The sequence below is a fragment of the Vulpes vulpes genome, chromosome 1, assembly GCF_048418805.1.
Source record: "Vulpes vulpes isolate BD-2025 chromosome 1, VulVul3, whole genome shotgun sequence".
NCBI lineage: Eukaryota > Metazoa > Chordata > Mammalia > Carnivora > Canidae > Vulpes > Vulpes vulpes.
Genome location: NC_132780.1, coordinates 74,540,617 through 74,558,887, shown reverse-complemented (window position 1 = coordinate 74,558,887; position 18,271 = coordinate 74,540,617). Strand labels below are relative to the sequence as shown.

At 46.4% G+C, this 18,271-nt stretch overlaps 1 protein-coding gene across 4 annotated transcripts in view; it reads left to right on the top strand.

The window, feature by feature from the left end:
• ZDHHC14 (zDHHC palmitoyltransferase 14) overlaps nt 1-18,271 on the top strand; it is a 273,384-nt gene that overhangs the window by 236,471 nt on the left and 18,642 nt on the right. For all 4 annotated transcript variants that reach the window (XM_072767166.1, XM_072767156.1, XM_072767163.1 and 1 more), the window contains exons 5-7: nt 2,058-2,101; nt 15,915-16,022; nt 17,123-17,232. In XM_072767166.1, coding sequence (XP_072623267.1) covers nt 2,058-2,101; nt 15,915-16,022; nt 17,123-17,232 — 262 coding nt within the window. The remainder of the gene's footprint in view (nt 1-2,057; nt 2,102-15,914; nt 16,023-17,122; nt 17,233-18,271) is intronic.

Here is an 18,271-nt window from a genome sequence, read left to right as displayed (position 1 = left end):
ATGCAAATGTGACACCAGTCTGTAATCTATGCTTGAGAGCCAGGACTCAGTGGGATCCCAGGAGGAGGATGACCATTCAGTCATGACAGGCCCTTTCCACAGTATTCGTGGCCCCACAGAGGCACCTTTTCTCTCTAATTTCAGAGTTAAAAAGTGACAAAAATGCAGCCAGGGTCCTATCTGTGTGTTAATAGACCAAAGAATCAGAAACAAGAGTAAATAAGCACCAAGGCTGTAGCACATTTAGGACATAAAAAAATAGCATTTAAAGTTGATGTTCTTATATCATCTTTAGCAACTTCAGAATGCTTTCCTATGTATGTTATTGAAATGTACTTATGGCTTCACCCCTGCATTCTGGACATCAAGTGCTGGTTTTCACTTGCATGCCTGCACACGTGAGCTCTGGGAACACACACACACACTCAGAGTGAAGCCTTCCACTACCACCACAGTTGGGTGATGTACACTTCACTATCATCTCCCCTAACATCTTAGTCACCCAAGATCCAGCAAAACAGAGTTTGCTGTAGTTTATGCCTATATATTGTTAATCCCATTCCTCCACAAAAAAAGTTCAGAATTTATCTGCTTACAAGTTACCTGAATATGTTGAACAAAAGCAAATACGGATTGTCCTTCCCCCTTGTTATGCACCACCCACAACCCCCACACCCTGCCTCAACAACCCCACATACCCCCTGACTTGGCTCGGCACTCAATGCTCTCAGGAAAGGCAGGTTTTTACGTGCCTCCCATGATCCCCTAAAATTCTGAAAACATTGGCAAAGGCAGAACACTGTTTGAGAGCAGCTGGAGAACTGTCGCCTGAGTTCTCCCTGCCAGGTAACAGGATCTGGGAGGGGGTGGGGGGCCATGATAGGAAGGGGGGCCCCGGAGGAGAATCTGGGGAACCTGACAGCCAGGCATTCTTATCAAGAAAACAAGAAAGGAAAATTTGGGAAAGTGAATGAGCTTGGGTTCAGTAGGGGAAGATAAGTCATTTCTTCTAGTGTCCTCATTCTGCCTCGAGAGTGTGTTTGCTCTACGATCTGCCCCAGCCCGCTTGCTGGTTTTGCGCCCCCTGCCCCCTGGCCTAGCAGAGATGGAAGAGAAAGCCTTAAGCTTTCCTTATTCATTTCCCCACCCTTTAGCATCCTAGCGCCCGGCACATCCTTGTGCCTCAGTAGTGGCCAGTGGGGAAGACAGCGATAGGGGAAATGGGACCCTGAGAACAGATGTGAGCCACCCCACTCTCAGCCTTCCCATGGCTGGACCTGGTTCCCACTTACACAGAGGGATCAGGGCCCCTGCCTCGACTGCCCTGTGTGGCCGCAGCAGCACAGACACTGTCTCCCTTCTCCCTGTTTCTCTCGTTGCTGCCCCAGGCTGGGTGATATCCCCAAAACACAGTTTCATGCCGCCCCAGGACAGGAAGGCCAAGAGTTCCTCCACATGGGCCTTTGTGTTTAAAAACCATGAAGCCAGCACAAATGGCTTCTTGTCAGATGCCTCTTTACTCAAAGCCCTAGAGAAATTTCTTTGCACCAACTATTCACTCTTAAAGGAGTGAGTAATAAACTCCAGCTCTCTGAGTTTATTTACTCTGGGTGCAGATGAAGACGTCTTTTATATGTAGCCTAGTATATAGCATGTCCGAGGTCAACAGTTAACAAACTTTGGAAAAACAGTCTTTCATAAAAGAAGAGGAAAAAAATAGCATACAGTATTCTGTTTTCCTATTAAAATGAGGAAAACAAAGGGGTAATCAAACTATAATTTATGGGAAAGTATGCAGACATCCATCTGCTTTTATTGAAAAAATATCCTGCAGATGTTGGGTCTAATTATGAATCTGCCATTTTCTTGTTGAATAACTTCAGTGGAATCTCAATCCCTGATCAGCATACTGGGTGCCGTAGCACAACAAAATATAATTGTTTAATTGATCTTTAGACACCTATTATTTTTATGTAGATGAGGGAGCTTTCAACACGAAGGCTGTTTTTCTGGAGGTGAATGTTTTTAAATGCTAAACTTTGGTTTCATTTCCACAGGTTCACAACAGACAGGATTCCTCAATGCTCTTAAGGACAGTCCTGCAAGATATCCTTTCTGGTTGCCCTGTTTTTCACAATGCTAATGTGTTAAGTATTGGGCTGACTTTCTACTCAACGACCTCTTCATCTGTGCCTTGGCTTTTCTTCTCAGAAATTGTATTCTCTTTCATTCCATCCAAAAAAAAAAAAAAAAACCTATATTCATTGGCCATGAGTAGTCATGTCTGAATGCTTGAACCTCGACATGACTCATTTAGCCATGTTTAAATTGAAGTGCTCTTTAGCTAGAAAGCCAAGTGTAAATTCTTGTTCACCCTGCATTGATTTGTGTTAAATCAGGTTGGTTGGGGAGAAGGGCTTGCAAGGTCCAGCTGACCTCATTTTGATCCCTGCAGAGTATTTCTAGATGCCCCTGTGTGGGTCACCTTCTCGCCGTGAGGTCACCAGATGGGAATCCTCTGACCCCCTCTATAGATTCCTTCTGGGTGTGCCTTTGTCATGCCTTCAGGCAGTCCAGATAACCTTTATTATTTCTAGGAACAAAACACTTTTTCTCAGTCTTGAATGGACTAAAGATGGTCAATCTCAAGTTAATTGGATTAATCCCATCCTACCAAAGAGTATGTATGGGCACGTGCCATTGTATTTTGAACTTCTTGAAAGAAAAATGTTCACCCATGATGTGCTCGAATGGGCTCCCTGCCTCACCTGTCTCCCTAAGTTTCATGTTCATTACTGTAGAGTTGGCCTCCTGGACCCATTGACCTGGCTCCATCTGGGATCCAGCGCTCTTTCTTTTTCATATAACCAAGTAGTCTGGACTTGAACTTCTCATTACTCCCAGAAGTAATCTTCATCTTGTGGAAGAGAATCCTTAAACAATGAATGAAGAACTTTACTAAGATGTACATATCTTGTACCTGCCTCATGTCCCTAGGAGCTGGGGTACACAGTGTGATGCTGGTGTGTGTGTGTGTGTGTGTGTGTGTGTGTGTGTGATATTAAGATACATGAAAACAAATGTGGTCTTGTATGTATTTGCGTTATATAAAGTATCTCCTTTTTGGTGCTTCTGTGTTTACAGATAGCACAGAATATTGTTTGGAGGTACAGATTCTATAGTCAACTAATTTCTTACAAAGGGGACAGGGACATATAGAAGATATACAAGGGGGACTTGAAGAATACATTTTACAGGTATGTCCTGTCTTCTGTTAAAGGAGGCAAGAGCTAACTATAAGTTATCCAGAAGGAAAGGTAGTCCTGAGAATGGAATTCTCCATGTTCATGGCTGCTAAGAACACCCATGGGAAATGTCATTCTCCATCCTTCTCCCCAGCCCTGCCAGGGGTGACCCCTCCGCCATCATCTCTGTGCCCTTCTATTTTCAAGACATGTTGCTTTGGCATATCTTACAAGCTTTGTCTTTTTTTCCCAGAAAAAGAGGCTCAGCTGTCTTTCAGGGAATTGGTCACATTGTGAAAACATGCTGGTCATGTAGCATTTTATAATATAGTTTGCTGCTGGCAGGGCTTCGTGGTGTCTATTACAGACCACCCAACTCATGGATCTTAATTATTATTATTATTATTATTACTATTATTATTATTCATTCATTCATTAATGAGAGACACAGAAAGAGAGAGGCAGGGACATAAGCAGAGAGAGAAGCAGGCTCCCTGCAGGGAGCCTGATGCGAGACTTGACCCCAGGACCCTGGGATCACAACCTGAGCCAAAGGCAGAAGCTCAACCACTGAGCCACCCAGGTGTCCCCCCAACTCATGGATCTTATCATATCATATCATGAGGAAGGACCAGGTAGCGAGTCCTGGCTTCCTGCTACCCTCACAATTAATTAGAGATCTGAGGTTATTTCTTTCAACCCTTTTGTGTCTTGAAGTTTTTGACCTGCAAGAGTCAGCCACTCTGTACTTGACATGCTATGGTGACAAAATCAGTTATATGGAATATGAGTGAGAACATCCAGCATGGGAGCATTGTTTACATGCATGACAGGAGTGATTTCAAAGAAGCTTCTTTTTGTGGCAATATGTGCAATGGGTGGTCTCTGCCAGAACCTTCTTTTAGAGCACACGTCTGCTCATTCTCATGATTTGGCTGTGCCCATAGTGGGTATAATCAAGAGCATTGTGTTCCCCAGGAAGGAGAATAGACAAATGCTGGTAGAAAAAGCAGCATGCTGACTTTGCTGGAGAAACAGTTTGCGTGGAAAGGAGAAGAAAGAGAAACACTCTTCCTAGGTTCAGGCTATTTTCCCTGGAAATATCATTCTCAGGTAGAGGTAAAGAGTTTTTGCTGTGGCCCAGACTTTGAAAACTCACAAAATCTCAGACACTGCCTTTCCAATGGTGTTGCCATATCTAGATGCCAAGGTTTTTGCTTTGTGGTTGTCACCCAGGTATGTCCTCCACATTCTGGAGCTTGGCAGCCACATGGTCCGGTGAAAGCCAGCGACGCCACAGCCCACTTTGAAGGCATGAAGGCCCCTTATGGCATCCAGACACAGCTGCTGGATGTCCTGCCTGTTCCAGGCCAGCCCTCCGTCAGCACAGCCCCAGCATGCGCCCAGCTGTATTTTGGAGACTTAAAGCAATATAAATTAATTGTCGTGCCACTCTGTAGGTCAGAAGTCCAGCAGGCTTGGCTTTTTTCTGCTCTGGGTCCCACAGTGCTAAAATCAAGGTATCACCAGCCTGGACTCTTATCCAGAAGCTGCAGGGGGGATCCTCTCTTGGGCTGGTTCAGGTGGTTGACCAAGTTCGTGGGCTACAGGACTAAGGCCCTTTTTTTGCTGCTTTCTCTGATTCATTTCTTCCTTGCTCTTCAAAGCCAGCAGCAATGGGTCAGGTCCCTCCCACACTTTGAAGCTCTCCTGCCTCTCTTCCACCCATCACTCTGACCTCAGCCAGAAAAGCTCTCTGCTTTTTAAAGAGTAGCCGCAACCTGAGAATTCAGGATAATCTTCCCATCTCAGGGTCTGTGACCTCCAGTCTACAACTCCCTTTTGCCATGTAAGTGATGTATTCACAGCTGCCAAGGATTAGGACATCTTTGGGGATGTCCTATGGATTCACAGCTGCCAAGGATTAGGACATCTTTGGGGATGATGGGCTGTTCTGTCAGCCCCACAGGCCTTTGGGGAGGAGGTGCCCTGGAATTAGGCACTCAAGTGCAGGCTGATTTGAGAGGATTTCTTTCTAGACCCATCCATGAAGCTCTCTAATGATCCAGCTCACTTCTGAGTCTATGTCTGTCCCCCCTTCATTTTCAACCTTTGTGTCACTCTAGGAGGGGGGCGGGCAGAGTTGATGGGTTAGTATATATGTACACAGACACACACACATACCACATATACGGTGTATGTGTGTGTACATATATATATGTATATATGTACACACACACACGTGTGTGTGTGTGTGTGTGTGTGTGTGTGTGTGTGTCCTCTCCTGAAGTCAGATTTTGTGGCACTTTTTAATCCACTGTCATATTGGGCTCCTGCTGGTAAAAAGGTGACCTAAAGCTGAAGCCAGAATATCCCAGGGCAGCTACCAGAGCTGACATAAAGACTGTCTGATTTTCTCCCAGAGAAAATTGGGGACCAAGAGCAAGATGCCAGGGGGAATGTGACAGCACAGCAGCCCAGCAGGATAGAGATGGGTGGGGAGATGATGGGAGCAGCCTGAACAGCAGTCCCAATTTGAATCTTCTTCACTCCTTCTGGAAGCGGTAGAAAACTTTAGGAACATCGGACTTACCCACACTAAAAAGTGAGGTGCTGGGTTTTTTTTTTAATTACAAAGAACATTAATTGTTTCATGTGCCACTGGCCACTCCTCCCCTGATTGCTATGACTGCCTACAGGCTCTTGGTGCTGATGGGTTTTCTCTGTTTTCAATACCTGCTTTGAAGAAGAATCCCTCCTTCTATCGAGTGGGTCTAATAAGAAGCATTGAGGTCTGGTGATTTATCATGAATTTGTATTCCAGAAGAAAAAACATGCTTTGGGTTCTATGAGGTTGTGCTGTGTTTTTGAAAAAATATTAAGTTCTGGTTATTAGTGATAATCTATGTGTGGTAAGGCTGGATCCCATTAGGATATCTGTTCAGTATTTGGGGCTCCTGAGTTTCCTGGGGACACCCGTGTGGCTTTGGAAGTGGTAGGGGATAGCCAGGCAGTGTTTCCAAGGGGCTGTTTTCAGCTCCCAGAGAAAGGGGTGCTCACCACTGGGGCAACAATGAGGTCACAGAGACTAGGGGTGGCCCGCAAGACGGTGGATCGTGCCAGCCAGCCAGTGTGGTAGGAGGTTCTAGCATCAGATTATGTTAATACCTCCAAGCTCCCTCCCATTGCTGAGGCCCTGAGAGTTTGGGAGTCTCTTTGGAGGTGGTCGATTTCTGATGATGAGGCTGATCTGTGACACTTCACACTCATGGAGACTGTTCCCTGGCTGACGACCCTGCTGCCCTGAGCTCATCCTCTCCAGCCCTGTAGTCTGTGTGGAGCAGGAGTCCATACCATACCAAGTTCTTAAAACAAGAGGTTTTCTGGGGAGTTGCCTGAGCACCGGACTGGAGTCCCATGTAGCCTCTGAATGTGACCCTGTCGAGTGTTCTCGGGCAAGAAAGTAACTTAAGTTTAAAATTTTTCAGTGGCCTCCCATCTGATCTCCTGACCATGGTGTCAAAATATCCTGATGAGGAATCAGGACACAGGCAAAGGTTTTTCTCCCAGTGGATTTTCTGCAAAAGATCCAACTAAAAGCCATGTCGTGGAGGAAATGAGAGAAATTAGAAACACAGGTGGCTAATTAACAACTAATCGAGACAACTTTTCGGAAATACTGACACAAATGATGGAAATAACTGAAGTGCCTCATGGGGCCTGTGTGACAGCAGCAGGACCTCAGGAGAAAGGAACCCATCAGCTCACTCAGTAAGTAGTCTGGACTGGACGGTGTCTAGTTTGAGTGGACAGAGCTTGGAGGAGGAGGAGGAGGAGGAGGAGGAGGAGGAGGAGGAGGAGGAGGAGGAGGAGACGCAGGGAAGAGCCAGCAAGCCCGCCCAGAGCCCACCCGTGGTGAGTGAGGGCAAGGAAGCCACCCGGGCCTCAGAGCCCCTGGCCAGCCCTCCCTCCACCACTCCCCCTATCTCCCAGTGGCCTGGGGCCATTTCCTCCCTCTCATCTCAGCCTCAGATGAGCAGAGGCAGTGGTGGCTGGGTGCTACAGACTCTCAGGAACTCCTGGCCTTCTCCAGGGAGAGACAAAAGGAGAGTGTTCTCCACAAAGAATGGCACTCAGTCTTCCATCCACACAGCCGGACAGGTTCCAACGGAGAAGGTCCACTGGGCATCTGTTTCTTTCAAGACCATTCAACCGAACACCCACTACGTGTGAAATCTGCCATGGTTACAAAGTGGAGAAGGATACACCCGCCCTTCTGTCAAAGAGGGCAGAGCAGCGAGGGTGGGCAGGCTGATTCATTCTTCTTGACGAGCATCTGTTGATGCCAAGAGCTGGTGGATGACTCGGATTTCTGAAAAGCAGCGTAAGTCTTAAGTGGTATCAAGGATCAGAGCATGCTTGAGGTGAGGTTGGAGGTCCAGAAGGGCCTCGTGCAGGGAAATCAGGAAAAGCTTTGGCAGGTGGTGTCTGCACGGGGCTTGGAAAGATGAGGCAAGTTCCAACAGGACATGGAGGGGAGAGGTCCCAAGCAGGGCCAAGAGCCTGAGTAAGGCCTGGTGTCTCTGTAGGGCTGGAGCCAGCTTTGTGTTCATTAGGATGTGTTCATCGCTCAGCAGGATCTGCAGGGTGCTGGCTACAGCAGCTCAAAGGTGCTTCCAGTCAACAGGCCCTCTGCCCAGATGGTATAAATACACAGATGCACTTGGGACTCATGCACACGGTGGGTGTAGTGGGAGGGTGCTGTGATAGCTCAGCCCTGGTTGGGGGGTGGTGGTCAAGAGTGACTGCTCCTAGGAAGGGAAGGGCCCCTACCTCATCGTGTACCTGTGAGGAGTGGGACCAGCTTACAGCTTTGGCAGGTGAATGAACTCATCGCAGCTGGGTTTTGTTATTATTGTGTTCTTAAGAATTCATCTTGCAGCAGGGAACACACGGAGGGAGGGAGGAGACTTTTGCAGGGGAAAGACCCCCAAAATTGGAATGGGTGACAAGGGGACAGCTCAGCTGACAGGCAATCAGATCAGTACTGCTAGGAGGGGACAGGAGGGGGTTTCAGAGCCCATTCTGAGGGTTCAGCCCTGGGTGTCCAGGGGAAAGAGTACACAACAGAAAAGGGAGATAGCTAGCGCTGGTTTTGGGAGAAATTAGTCCTATTTGAAATATATTTAGAAGCAGAACTAAGAGATGACCCCCGGGAACCTCCACGTGAGGCTAGAGCAACTTTTGAATCCTCCTTGGTTCCTTGCATGAAATATAGAAAGGTGAAAAAGTCATGAGCCTGCAGTGACAGGGCTACAACCTCATAAGAAATGGGGAACCAGTCACGTGGTGCCGGGAGAGCCACGTGGCTACGCCTCCGGCTCACCGGCTTTGAGGGTCTGCGAGGTAGAGCCCCACAGGGAAGGGACCCCAGGCCACCCGCGTCATCGGAGGAGGAGCCCGAGAGGGGAAGCCCCGTGATCAACAATCATTGCAATGAAATGGCATTAACATCCAATTAAAAGGATTACAGTCATTTTTAATCATGACTTATTGTTCAGCGCTCCCAAACAAGACTCTTCAGTGGTTGGTAAATCAAACAGTAATTGATTCTATGTGTGTGGAGGCTTTTGATGGAGAGCCGTTTTATCCCAAATTTGCATTCATTTCGAGGTACACTGTCTGAAAGGCACCCATGGCCTAATGGGCATGGTTCTGCTTTAATGGAATTTGGTAGTAGGCTTGCGGTTGGCTCAGTGCTCTCAGAAAGGAGGGACGCCCTACTGCCCATTGCAAGATTCATGAAGGCAGCACAGGTCTTTGCTAGCTACACTCGGCTTTCAGGACAAACCCTCCTATCCCCCTATCTGTGGATCCTCGGAGGGACCCCAGAAAATAGGCAGGACAGGTGTCCTTAGGTCCCGACAGCTGGGCCTGCACTGAAGGGTCACATGACCTCAATTTGTGCTCAGTGGTATTGCCAGAACTGGAGTCCAGATCTCCCCACCACCAGCCCCTCTCTCCACGCAGGGAACCAAGATGCTTTCCTGCTGCCCCTAGCCAGTCAGACTGAGGGAGTCCCATGAAGAATAAGCATCAGATGACCTCTCATGAGGTCACAAAGTGGGGGAGGATGGTGTCGGGCTTCTTAAATCACTCAAGGATAACAAGACCATACTCTCTCTGTAAAAGATTTCAAATAGAAACATAAGAGTAAAAAAAGGAGCACTGCTCTTGACCATTCCTCCATCGTTTTGTAAGAATCGTTGTCAGTTTTTGTGGGTCTTCCCAGGTGGTATTCTAGGAATCCATACACATAACAATATACTGTTGCAGGGACAGTTTCTATCTAAAAAGGGTCATACTCTTTGCATTATCCAGTGGTTTGATTTTTAAATATTTCCTGAAGATAACTTCCGTGTCAACATGTGGATCTACCTCATTTTTTCTCAATTGCTTTACAGAATTTCAGAAGGCAGAGGAACCATAGTGTATGCTTCTGTTGATGAGTATTTAGATTTCTTAATTTTTTTTTTCCGCTTAAAAAATGAGGCAGTGAGTGCTCTTGCACATGTCTCCTTACACACAAGTAGTGTTTCTGCAGGATTGACAGCTAAATGTGGAATCTCTGAGATGGAAGTTAATGAGGCATGCCACATTGTCCCCTAAAGGGGTGGTACCAATTTGTCCTCCTAGTTCCTCACACCTTTACCCACGTTGGATACCATCGGTTCTGTGACTTTTGCTAGTTCGTTGGGGGGAAAATAAATCATTGTTTTAATTTCCATTTTCTGGATAATAGTCACCTGTCCTTATTTTCCTGCTCGTTGACTTTTTTTCCATTGCCACAACATGCCAGTCCGTATTCTGTCCATTTTGTAATCTGGTTCTGTGTTCTTTTCCTATTAACATGTTCTTTATTCTCAACAATAACCATTTAATATCTCTTGCCAATATTTTTCTCCCAACTTGTCAGTTACCTTTTAACTTAATTTTAATACAAAAAAGGTTAACTTTTTAATGAAATCAATCTATAAGTTTTATAGATTGACTATAATGACTCCTAGATTTTGTAACTTATATTTCTACTTCCAAATTGTAAGACTATTTCCTTTCTTTTCCTCTTTTATATTTTATTTCTTCAGTTAGAGTAAATTCTCTGTAATCTGATTGTGTGTGTGTTTACTAAAATTCTCACTTTATTTTTCCCAAATGTTTAGTGATGTGTCCCAGTAATGCTCACTATTCTATTCTGGCAGTTCTCAAACTTTTTGATCTCAGGACTCTTTTACTCTTAAAAATTATTGAGGACCCAAAGAGCTTCTGTTTATGTAGATTATAGAAATATATATGTATTTCTATATATATATAGAATTTCAGAAGGCAGAGGAACCATAGTGTATGCTTCTGTTGACGAGTATTTAGATTTCTTAATTATATATATATAATTATATATATATATATATATATATATATATAAATAAATTTCTAGAGGTCATGTTTAAAACTAGCTGAGAAATTTTTAAAACACAGAATGCACCAGCAGGCATTCTATTCTGCTGAGAGTGAGGACATGAGTCTTGTGTCATGCAGCCTCTAGATGAAGCCCTCAAAGGAGAGAATAGCATCGATACTGGTAAATAATGTTTTGGCATCGATAGGAAAATAGCTCTGACCTGGGGGTTTCCCTGAAGTATCTCAAGGACCCTAAGGTTCCACCGGCCACATTTTGAGAACCACCAGTGTATTCTTCTGCCCCTAATTTGAAATGCTTTCAGTACCTCTACTTGCCCACACGTCTCTTTCACACTCTCACCTCCTTTTGTTTACTAAACGTTCTCCTCCCATCCCCTAACCCTTGATTTTTCCCCCCAAGTTTTCTTACCCATTCTTGCACATTTTCTCTCTGTGATGAATTTTAGAGTCAGTTTGTCTAATTTCTCATTTAAAATTCCAGTTGGAATTTTGATGGGAATTACAGTGACTTCATAGATTAATTGGGGGAGAATATGCACCTTTATTTCTCAGTATTAAAGAATGTAGGACAGAAGGATTTCAGAGAATGAGAGATGATGTTCACGTGATCCAGACTGAAGGGTCTCCATGACTTCCCATATGTCTGTCACATGAATCACTTAGATGTGAAGACCCCACCCCAAACACAGAGATGGCACTCGGGCGAGGGGAACACAAGCTGTATTTTCCCATCTCTAAGAATTTCCCCATCCGATGGATGAGGAAAACATGCTGACAAATTCCTGAACCCAAATATTTACAAGCATTAAATGCTGACATAGACGCTAAATCTGGAGAAGAAAGGGAAATCTTGCTGATACCCACTCTTCCATCAAAACTCTTCCTGTAAGGGAGCATTGCCGAATTTACTGTAATTTTTAGGGGAGAAAAAAGATTACCAAGAACATTGGTTTCTTGCATTTTAAACATCAGAACCCACGACAGAGACCTGAAGCAGATTAAAATGCAGGAGGGCTCTGGCTCCATAGAGAAGTGCCCCCCAGAGCCTCGTAAGCTCAGTGCTCAAGAAGAGGCAGCTCCTGGACTTGGCTTCTCCCACCATTCTGGAATCCAGGGGGTTTGGGTCAGTGAAGAAATGCACATGAAACACAGACTTCTTAAAATAAACTATTATCTGGATTTGGCAAAAAATACCATCACCAGCCTGATTGCTGGAAAATGGGAAGATGGCTGGTGACATACTAAGAGAGAAAAGACCATGAGAATAATGAGCGTGGTGGTCTCAGCCTTGTGGCTGTATGCTCCGAGCCCCCAGATGACAGCCCGTCTTGTGACACTGCCATCACATGGGGTCTTGGGAAGGGTTCTTTGTGTCCTAGAAGTTCTGGAGACCAAGTTCTAGTTTAGTTCTACCATGAACTACTGTATGAGTTTTTATAAAAGGCTTGACTTCTCTGGGACTCAGCTTCCTACCTGTAAAATTAAGGGATTAAAATAAATCAGGACATCTTAACAGGTCCTTGTGTATCTATGGAGAGGTGTCAGGGGAGTTTCTAAAACTTCTGAAATTATAAGGAAACAATTACGTGTGCATTTTTTTCTGAGAAAAGAGGGGGGATCCAGAAAGGTTAAAAAATCTTTAGTTCCATGATCTCTCACCTTTTGTGACTTTCCAAATACTGAGATGCCCCCACCATGCTGTCCAACCCAACACTCTTCCCACGTGTATGCAAGGGACTCTCACCTTGCTTACCTTCCCACAGGCAAACAGACCCTTACTTCCTTAGGGCAGGGAGTGAATCCTTCCCCACCGCTTCTGTCCTAAATGCAGGGCTGGCTCCACAAAAAGGCACAGAGCGGGCACCCCTAGGATGGCGCAGAAATTCAATGGAGACGTGTCTGCCCATCATCATTTTTCAGGGTTTTGCATCCCACAGCTATCTAGTGAGTACTTCGATATGCAACATCATGGGCTAGGAGCTACAGGGAATTTAATGACACCCCCCTGGCCTCAGCAGTAGCTCACTGTCTTACTGGGGGTTGGAGGGAGACAGAAGCTGGCCATGGTAACTGCTATAATTTGGAACCATCTCAGCAGCAATAAACATCCAACGGCTTATTAAATTGGCTCTTAGTGGAATTGGCATGTTTTTCCCTCATTTCCCCTTTTAAAAATCTCAGCAAATGGGTTTTGATACATTCAAGAGAAATTTATATTGATCTTATAATGGCGTAGATATTTTCAACATCTGTCTTTCGAGTCAGTGAGAAGATGTGTTGTTTAAATATTTGTCCCCCAGCCTAAGAGTGAAGTTGAAGGGTTGTGGTCTACTCAAGCTGCCATAGGGTCACTAATCTGTGACAAGGAGGGTCCCCACCTCCCCCAGCAAGGGGTTATAGTCAGCCTAGAGCAACTGGGCCCTCAGCGGGAATAGGAAAGGATCCAGCCCACGGCTTTTCTGTTGCACTGACACAACCACACTTCCAGGGGTCCATCCCCAGCTTTGCGATTTCTCAAGCAAAGTACTGAACTGCTCTCTGCCTCAGTTTCCCTACTGGGTAATTGGGAATCACACTTCTCCCTGGGTCACTGAGGATCAAGTGAGTTAATCCATGGAAAGCCTTTGGAGTACCACCTGACACGTAGCCAGACACACACCAGCCACAAGTGGTTATGATGATGGTGACGACTCCTTAAGACACACGGTGGGGGTGGGGGGGATCCGCTATCAGTGGCAAGCGCAGGTGGGCTGCATCCTGCATCCTGCCTTGAATTCATGTCATTTTGACACAGCTGTGAGCTAACCATGCAACTGCATTCTGCTATTTATAAATCGCCTCTAATGCTCACAAGATAATATAGAAAACTGCAAGTTTATTTTTGGAGCTATAAGCCTTTAAAGTTCTGTGTCCACTGGTAACAATGCCTCCTTTGAGGAGTGATCGTTTTAAGTGGCATTGCAAATGGAACAGCAGCCAGAACACGAGCGGTAGCCACCCTAAATGCTGTGATCCTCCTCCGCTTTGACACGCCAGTTTTTATATGGTTCACGCATATGCATTTGTGTATATTTTGACATCACCATCGTTCTACCTGGATCGTAAACTTTTAGAGACACCTAAAGTACTTCTGAGACAGAAGTTCGGCTCTGCCTGTATTATTCGGCAAGCAAACCTTTTGCCTTCATTCTTTATTCCCTTTTCTACCCTGATCCTTTCTCTTCTGTCATGTGTCCCCTCCTCTCTGATCTTTCTAGCTCTTGTCTTTTCCCTGCACTCCACTTCACCTCTGCTTTCAAACCCCGTGTGACTTGCCTCCCCAGTCTGTCCCGAAACGGGGGCTGGGATGGTCAGAAGAGGGGCATCTGCGAGCCCTCACCTTGAGAAGCCAGTTGAGAATGAGACCATCTTTGCTACAAGGGCCACCATCCGTGTGTCCCCATGTGTCCCCGAAACCCCCCTTCATCACCACTTGCCTACCCAAACAACTCTGGGAGAAATGAAAGGGGTGCGCAGGCTGGTGGCAGCCCTGGGGTGGGGTCTGCTTCTCTCTCGCGCGCGCCCCCACAGATCCTCCCTACGTATCCATACTTACCTGCTTTTCCAAAATACCAACTTTCCTCTTCTCAAGCGATGTAACTACCCCTCCCTTTTGTTTACCTCCTGCCTGCCTCCCTGAGGAACAGACGGGGCCCACCAGGAGCACGGCGGTTGGCATCTGTAAGACTCTGGGTGCTCTGGGCTGTTTTTGTCTTAGCTAGCTGGCAGCAGCACATTCTTCTCCTCTTCAGATACCCATTTAATTTCAGGGTGGTGCTTTCCTGAGTGCTTGCGGTTTCTAGAAGTTTAAACCTTAGGAGAGTAAAGCGTTTTTCTGCCTCTCCAAGAGCAGAGCCAGCGGTTTATCCTGATGTGGAATGTCAGGGCAGGAGCCCGTTCATTTCTCTTATTTTTATATGCCACCCCAGACGATGGTATTTATTAATAATGACATGGCCGATTATGACACTGTACTGAATATGATATTCATTTCTCTGGCCTAAAGATGAATTATACCAAATCCTAAAAAAAAAAATCAATGGCGAAGTATTACAGCATGATCTATGGCTTCAATCCGTGGGAGCATCGAGAACGCATGGGCATTTGCTTCTCCGGCCTGTAACTTAATGATGGGGGACGCATGGTGTATAGTCAAACTCCCAGATGTATGATGGACATTTTTTTTTCCCTGAGAAACATCTATATCTTGTAAATAGAATTTTATAAACATTTGTGGGACAGAAAAATTCTCTAGTCCTTTCAAATTGCCAAAGTCTGGGTTGATTTATCTCCTCTGTTGAAGAATACCACACTCTCTCTCCTCCGGTGATAGAGCATCGTGTGGAATTCTGAACTCCTCATCGCTCAGTGTCTGGTCGGTCAACATCCACATCTCCTAGTTGCCCACCAAATAGCTGAAAATAGCCTTATGTGTCGGGTGGGCTAAGGGGTCCTCATATGTAAAGATACACCTCACCCTGATGCCACTCTGAGAAATGCCCCCGCTGACTCCGAAGCCCAACCGTAGGTGCGGGTGGGCAGCCACCAACTAGTGAAGGGACCATCCAGGGAGAGAGAAAGCCATGAAGATAAGGCCTGCCCAGGCTTATAGTTGCCGGTGGCCTGGACCGCACATCACTGTCAACTGTGACAGTTCGCCCACACCCTCAGCATCAAGCTGGGGGAGAGACCTGTTGACACAACAGTTCTCGGTATTCAGAAGGCGAGATTAAAGCCTGGGACTGCGGTGGTGTTCAGTGTCGGGCCTTTCCTTGGCGGCCTGGGCCGCTGCCGGCTCCCGCCAGCCTTCCCCCAGCTTTGCTGGCTGCACAGTGTGTTGCGGGGAAAGGCAAAGGGCAGGTGGGGTGACGCTCAGGGGGAACGGCCAGCCGTGAGAAAGTGAACAGGTAACGGCAGGGAGCCCAGTGATCGCTCCCTGAGAACCAGTGAGGTGGAGCTGGAAGAGAGAGGGCCGCGGTGCTGGCCCTGAAGGATGCTCCTCTGGCTTAGGGACAACCCTGACGTGAAACCAGACAGACTGACAGGCCTGAGGGAGTGTCTGTGGGTGTTTCCCGTTGAAACCTCACATCATCCCGGCTCCTCAGGCACCCCGAGAGCTTTCCCTGCCTTCCCCGTTCTGCTCCTTGACTCCAGGCCACTGTGCTGGAGGCTGTGGTGTGCTTCTTCTCCGTCTGGTCTATAGTCGGCCTGTCGGGCTTCCACACGTACCTGATCAGCTCCAACCAGACCACCAATGAAGATGTAAGTTCCTGGTGGGCCGGGGTCGGGGTGGGGTGGGGGTGTCTGTGTCCAGAGGCGGAGGGGGAGAGGAGAGGAGGGCTTGGGCGCCAGGGCCTTCTGCACATCCCATTCCAGAGCGAGCCTCCGAGAGCCAAGATTGTGAGGTAGAAGCATCTTCCTACGTTGGCCTCCATGATTCCCAGTTGGGAATCTCTGAATTGTCCTACTTTCTGACCACGTCCCTTGTCCCTTAGATCCTGAGGCCTGCAAAGTGACACCCAATTCCAAACACCAGTGGAGGAGATTATCTTCTCTTCCTTTCCAGTAGTTTTGTGAGTCGCATGTCACACATCCCCTGAAGAGAGACAGTGGCTGACATGCAGGGGGTGAACGAATGAATCCACCTCTCACGTTTAACACTTCTGTCTCATTTTTTGAAGAGGCCGCCCCGACCCAGAGTTTAACATTTTGTCCAGGATTATCTGCCTAGACCTAATGCGGCCGGAGAGGAGGGATAAGAACAGGAAACATGATGTTGGAAATGTTGCTCATTGGCCTGGTCCTCTTTGTTCTGAATATTTAGATTCTGACAGAAGTTTCTGTCAGTACAGCGATTAAATGCCTCAGATTCAGTCAGATTGCCTTAAAGGCTTGATGATACGTGAATTAAGGGATTAATGGAGTTATCTGTATTTCGTAACTGTGGATATTTGAACCTGTGAAATTATTTCAGTGACATTGTGAGGCCGGATTCAGGCAGGCTGGAAGTTGGCAGTTGGGGGAGCCCAGTTAACTCTCAGCCACCATCCGTTCCATGGCTGTTGAGCACGCCAACTGTGAATCTGAGAAAAACCTCCATGGGCTTCTGTGGGCGGAGCTGCTGGTATACCATGTAGTAGACCGAGATCATTGTCCCCAAAGAATGTTACTCTCCCACTCATTTGACCTGCTGTTTGGGGATGTTTGCAAGGTTGGGGTAAATGTCAGTTTTCCTTGTGAAAATGCTTCAGTTTCTTCTATCAAAGAAATGAGTAAAAATGATTTGCATTCTTTATGAGCTTCTCACAATCCAGTTCACCTAAACTGTGGCATTGGTTTTATTGACTCTCCTTTTCTTTCAGATTAAAGGATCTTGGTCAAATAAAAGAGGCAAAGAGAATTACAATCCTTACAGCTACGGGAATATCTTTACAAATTGCTGTGTTGCCCTGTGTGGGCCCATCTCTCCAAGGTGAGATTTGGAGAGCGTCACGCTCTTTAGTGGACCTGGGGAAAGCCAACAAATTAGCTGTGGCAGCACAGGCCTTACAAGGTAGAGACCTGGCCACAAAACCCACTGTTAGATTTGATCACACGCTCTGGATGACCGCCGGGCCAGTGGTCGGCTTCATGTACAACGTCGTGGCCCTAGTAAAATAGAAATCTGGCTCAGTTTATCGTGCTGTTCCTGCCATCTTTTCTATTCTTTCACTGAATTTGTGTCAAGGATAGGGAAAAATCTCCTAAGGATTGAAATAGGGAAACTGAGGATTATGCCTCACATTAATTATTGAGTCATCTTGAACATCTGTGATGAACACAGAGCTGTGGTTAGCTTAGTAGGGGGGCCAGGATGCAATGTAGGAAGCAATCAGAAAACCTGGAGAAATGGGTGCTAAGAGCTGAGTTATATAGAATATACATGCTAAAATAGTTGAGCAGGAGAGATCGGCATGAGCTGAAGCTTCCAGATTGTGGTGACAGTAATAGGACAGCACTATGATGGCAGTAGCTGACACTCATGAACAGTGTTAGATCTGTTTTAAGTGCTTTATATGAATCAGCTTTTAAAGATATTATTTATTTAGAGAGAGAGAGAGAGCATGCAAGCAGGGGGAAAGGAAGAGGGAGAAAGAATCTCAAGCAGACTCCACACTGAGCATGGAGCCTAACTCGGGGCTCACTCTCATAACCCTGAGATCATGACTGGAGCCAAAATCAAGAGTTGGATGCTTAACTGACTGAGCCACCCAGATACCCCTATATGTATCTGTTTTTAAAATCTGGCTCTGTAAGAGGTAGGTAGTATTATACCCCATTTTGTGGGTGAGGAAAGTGGAACAGAGAGGTTACTAAACGAGCCCATGTTGACGGAGCTAGTAAATGCCACCTGGTCAGGACTCAAACCCAGGCCCCTGGCATCAGAACCAGCATGCGTGGAACACTGCATGCTGCCCCCCAGGCAGGATTACACGAGTACAAAATGCAATCCACAACTGATTATTTGTGAG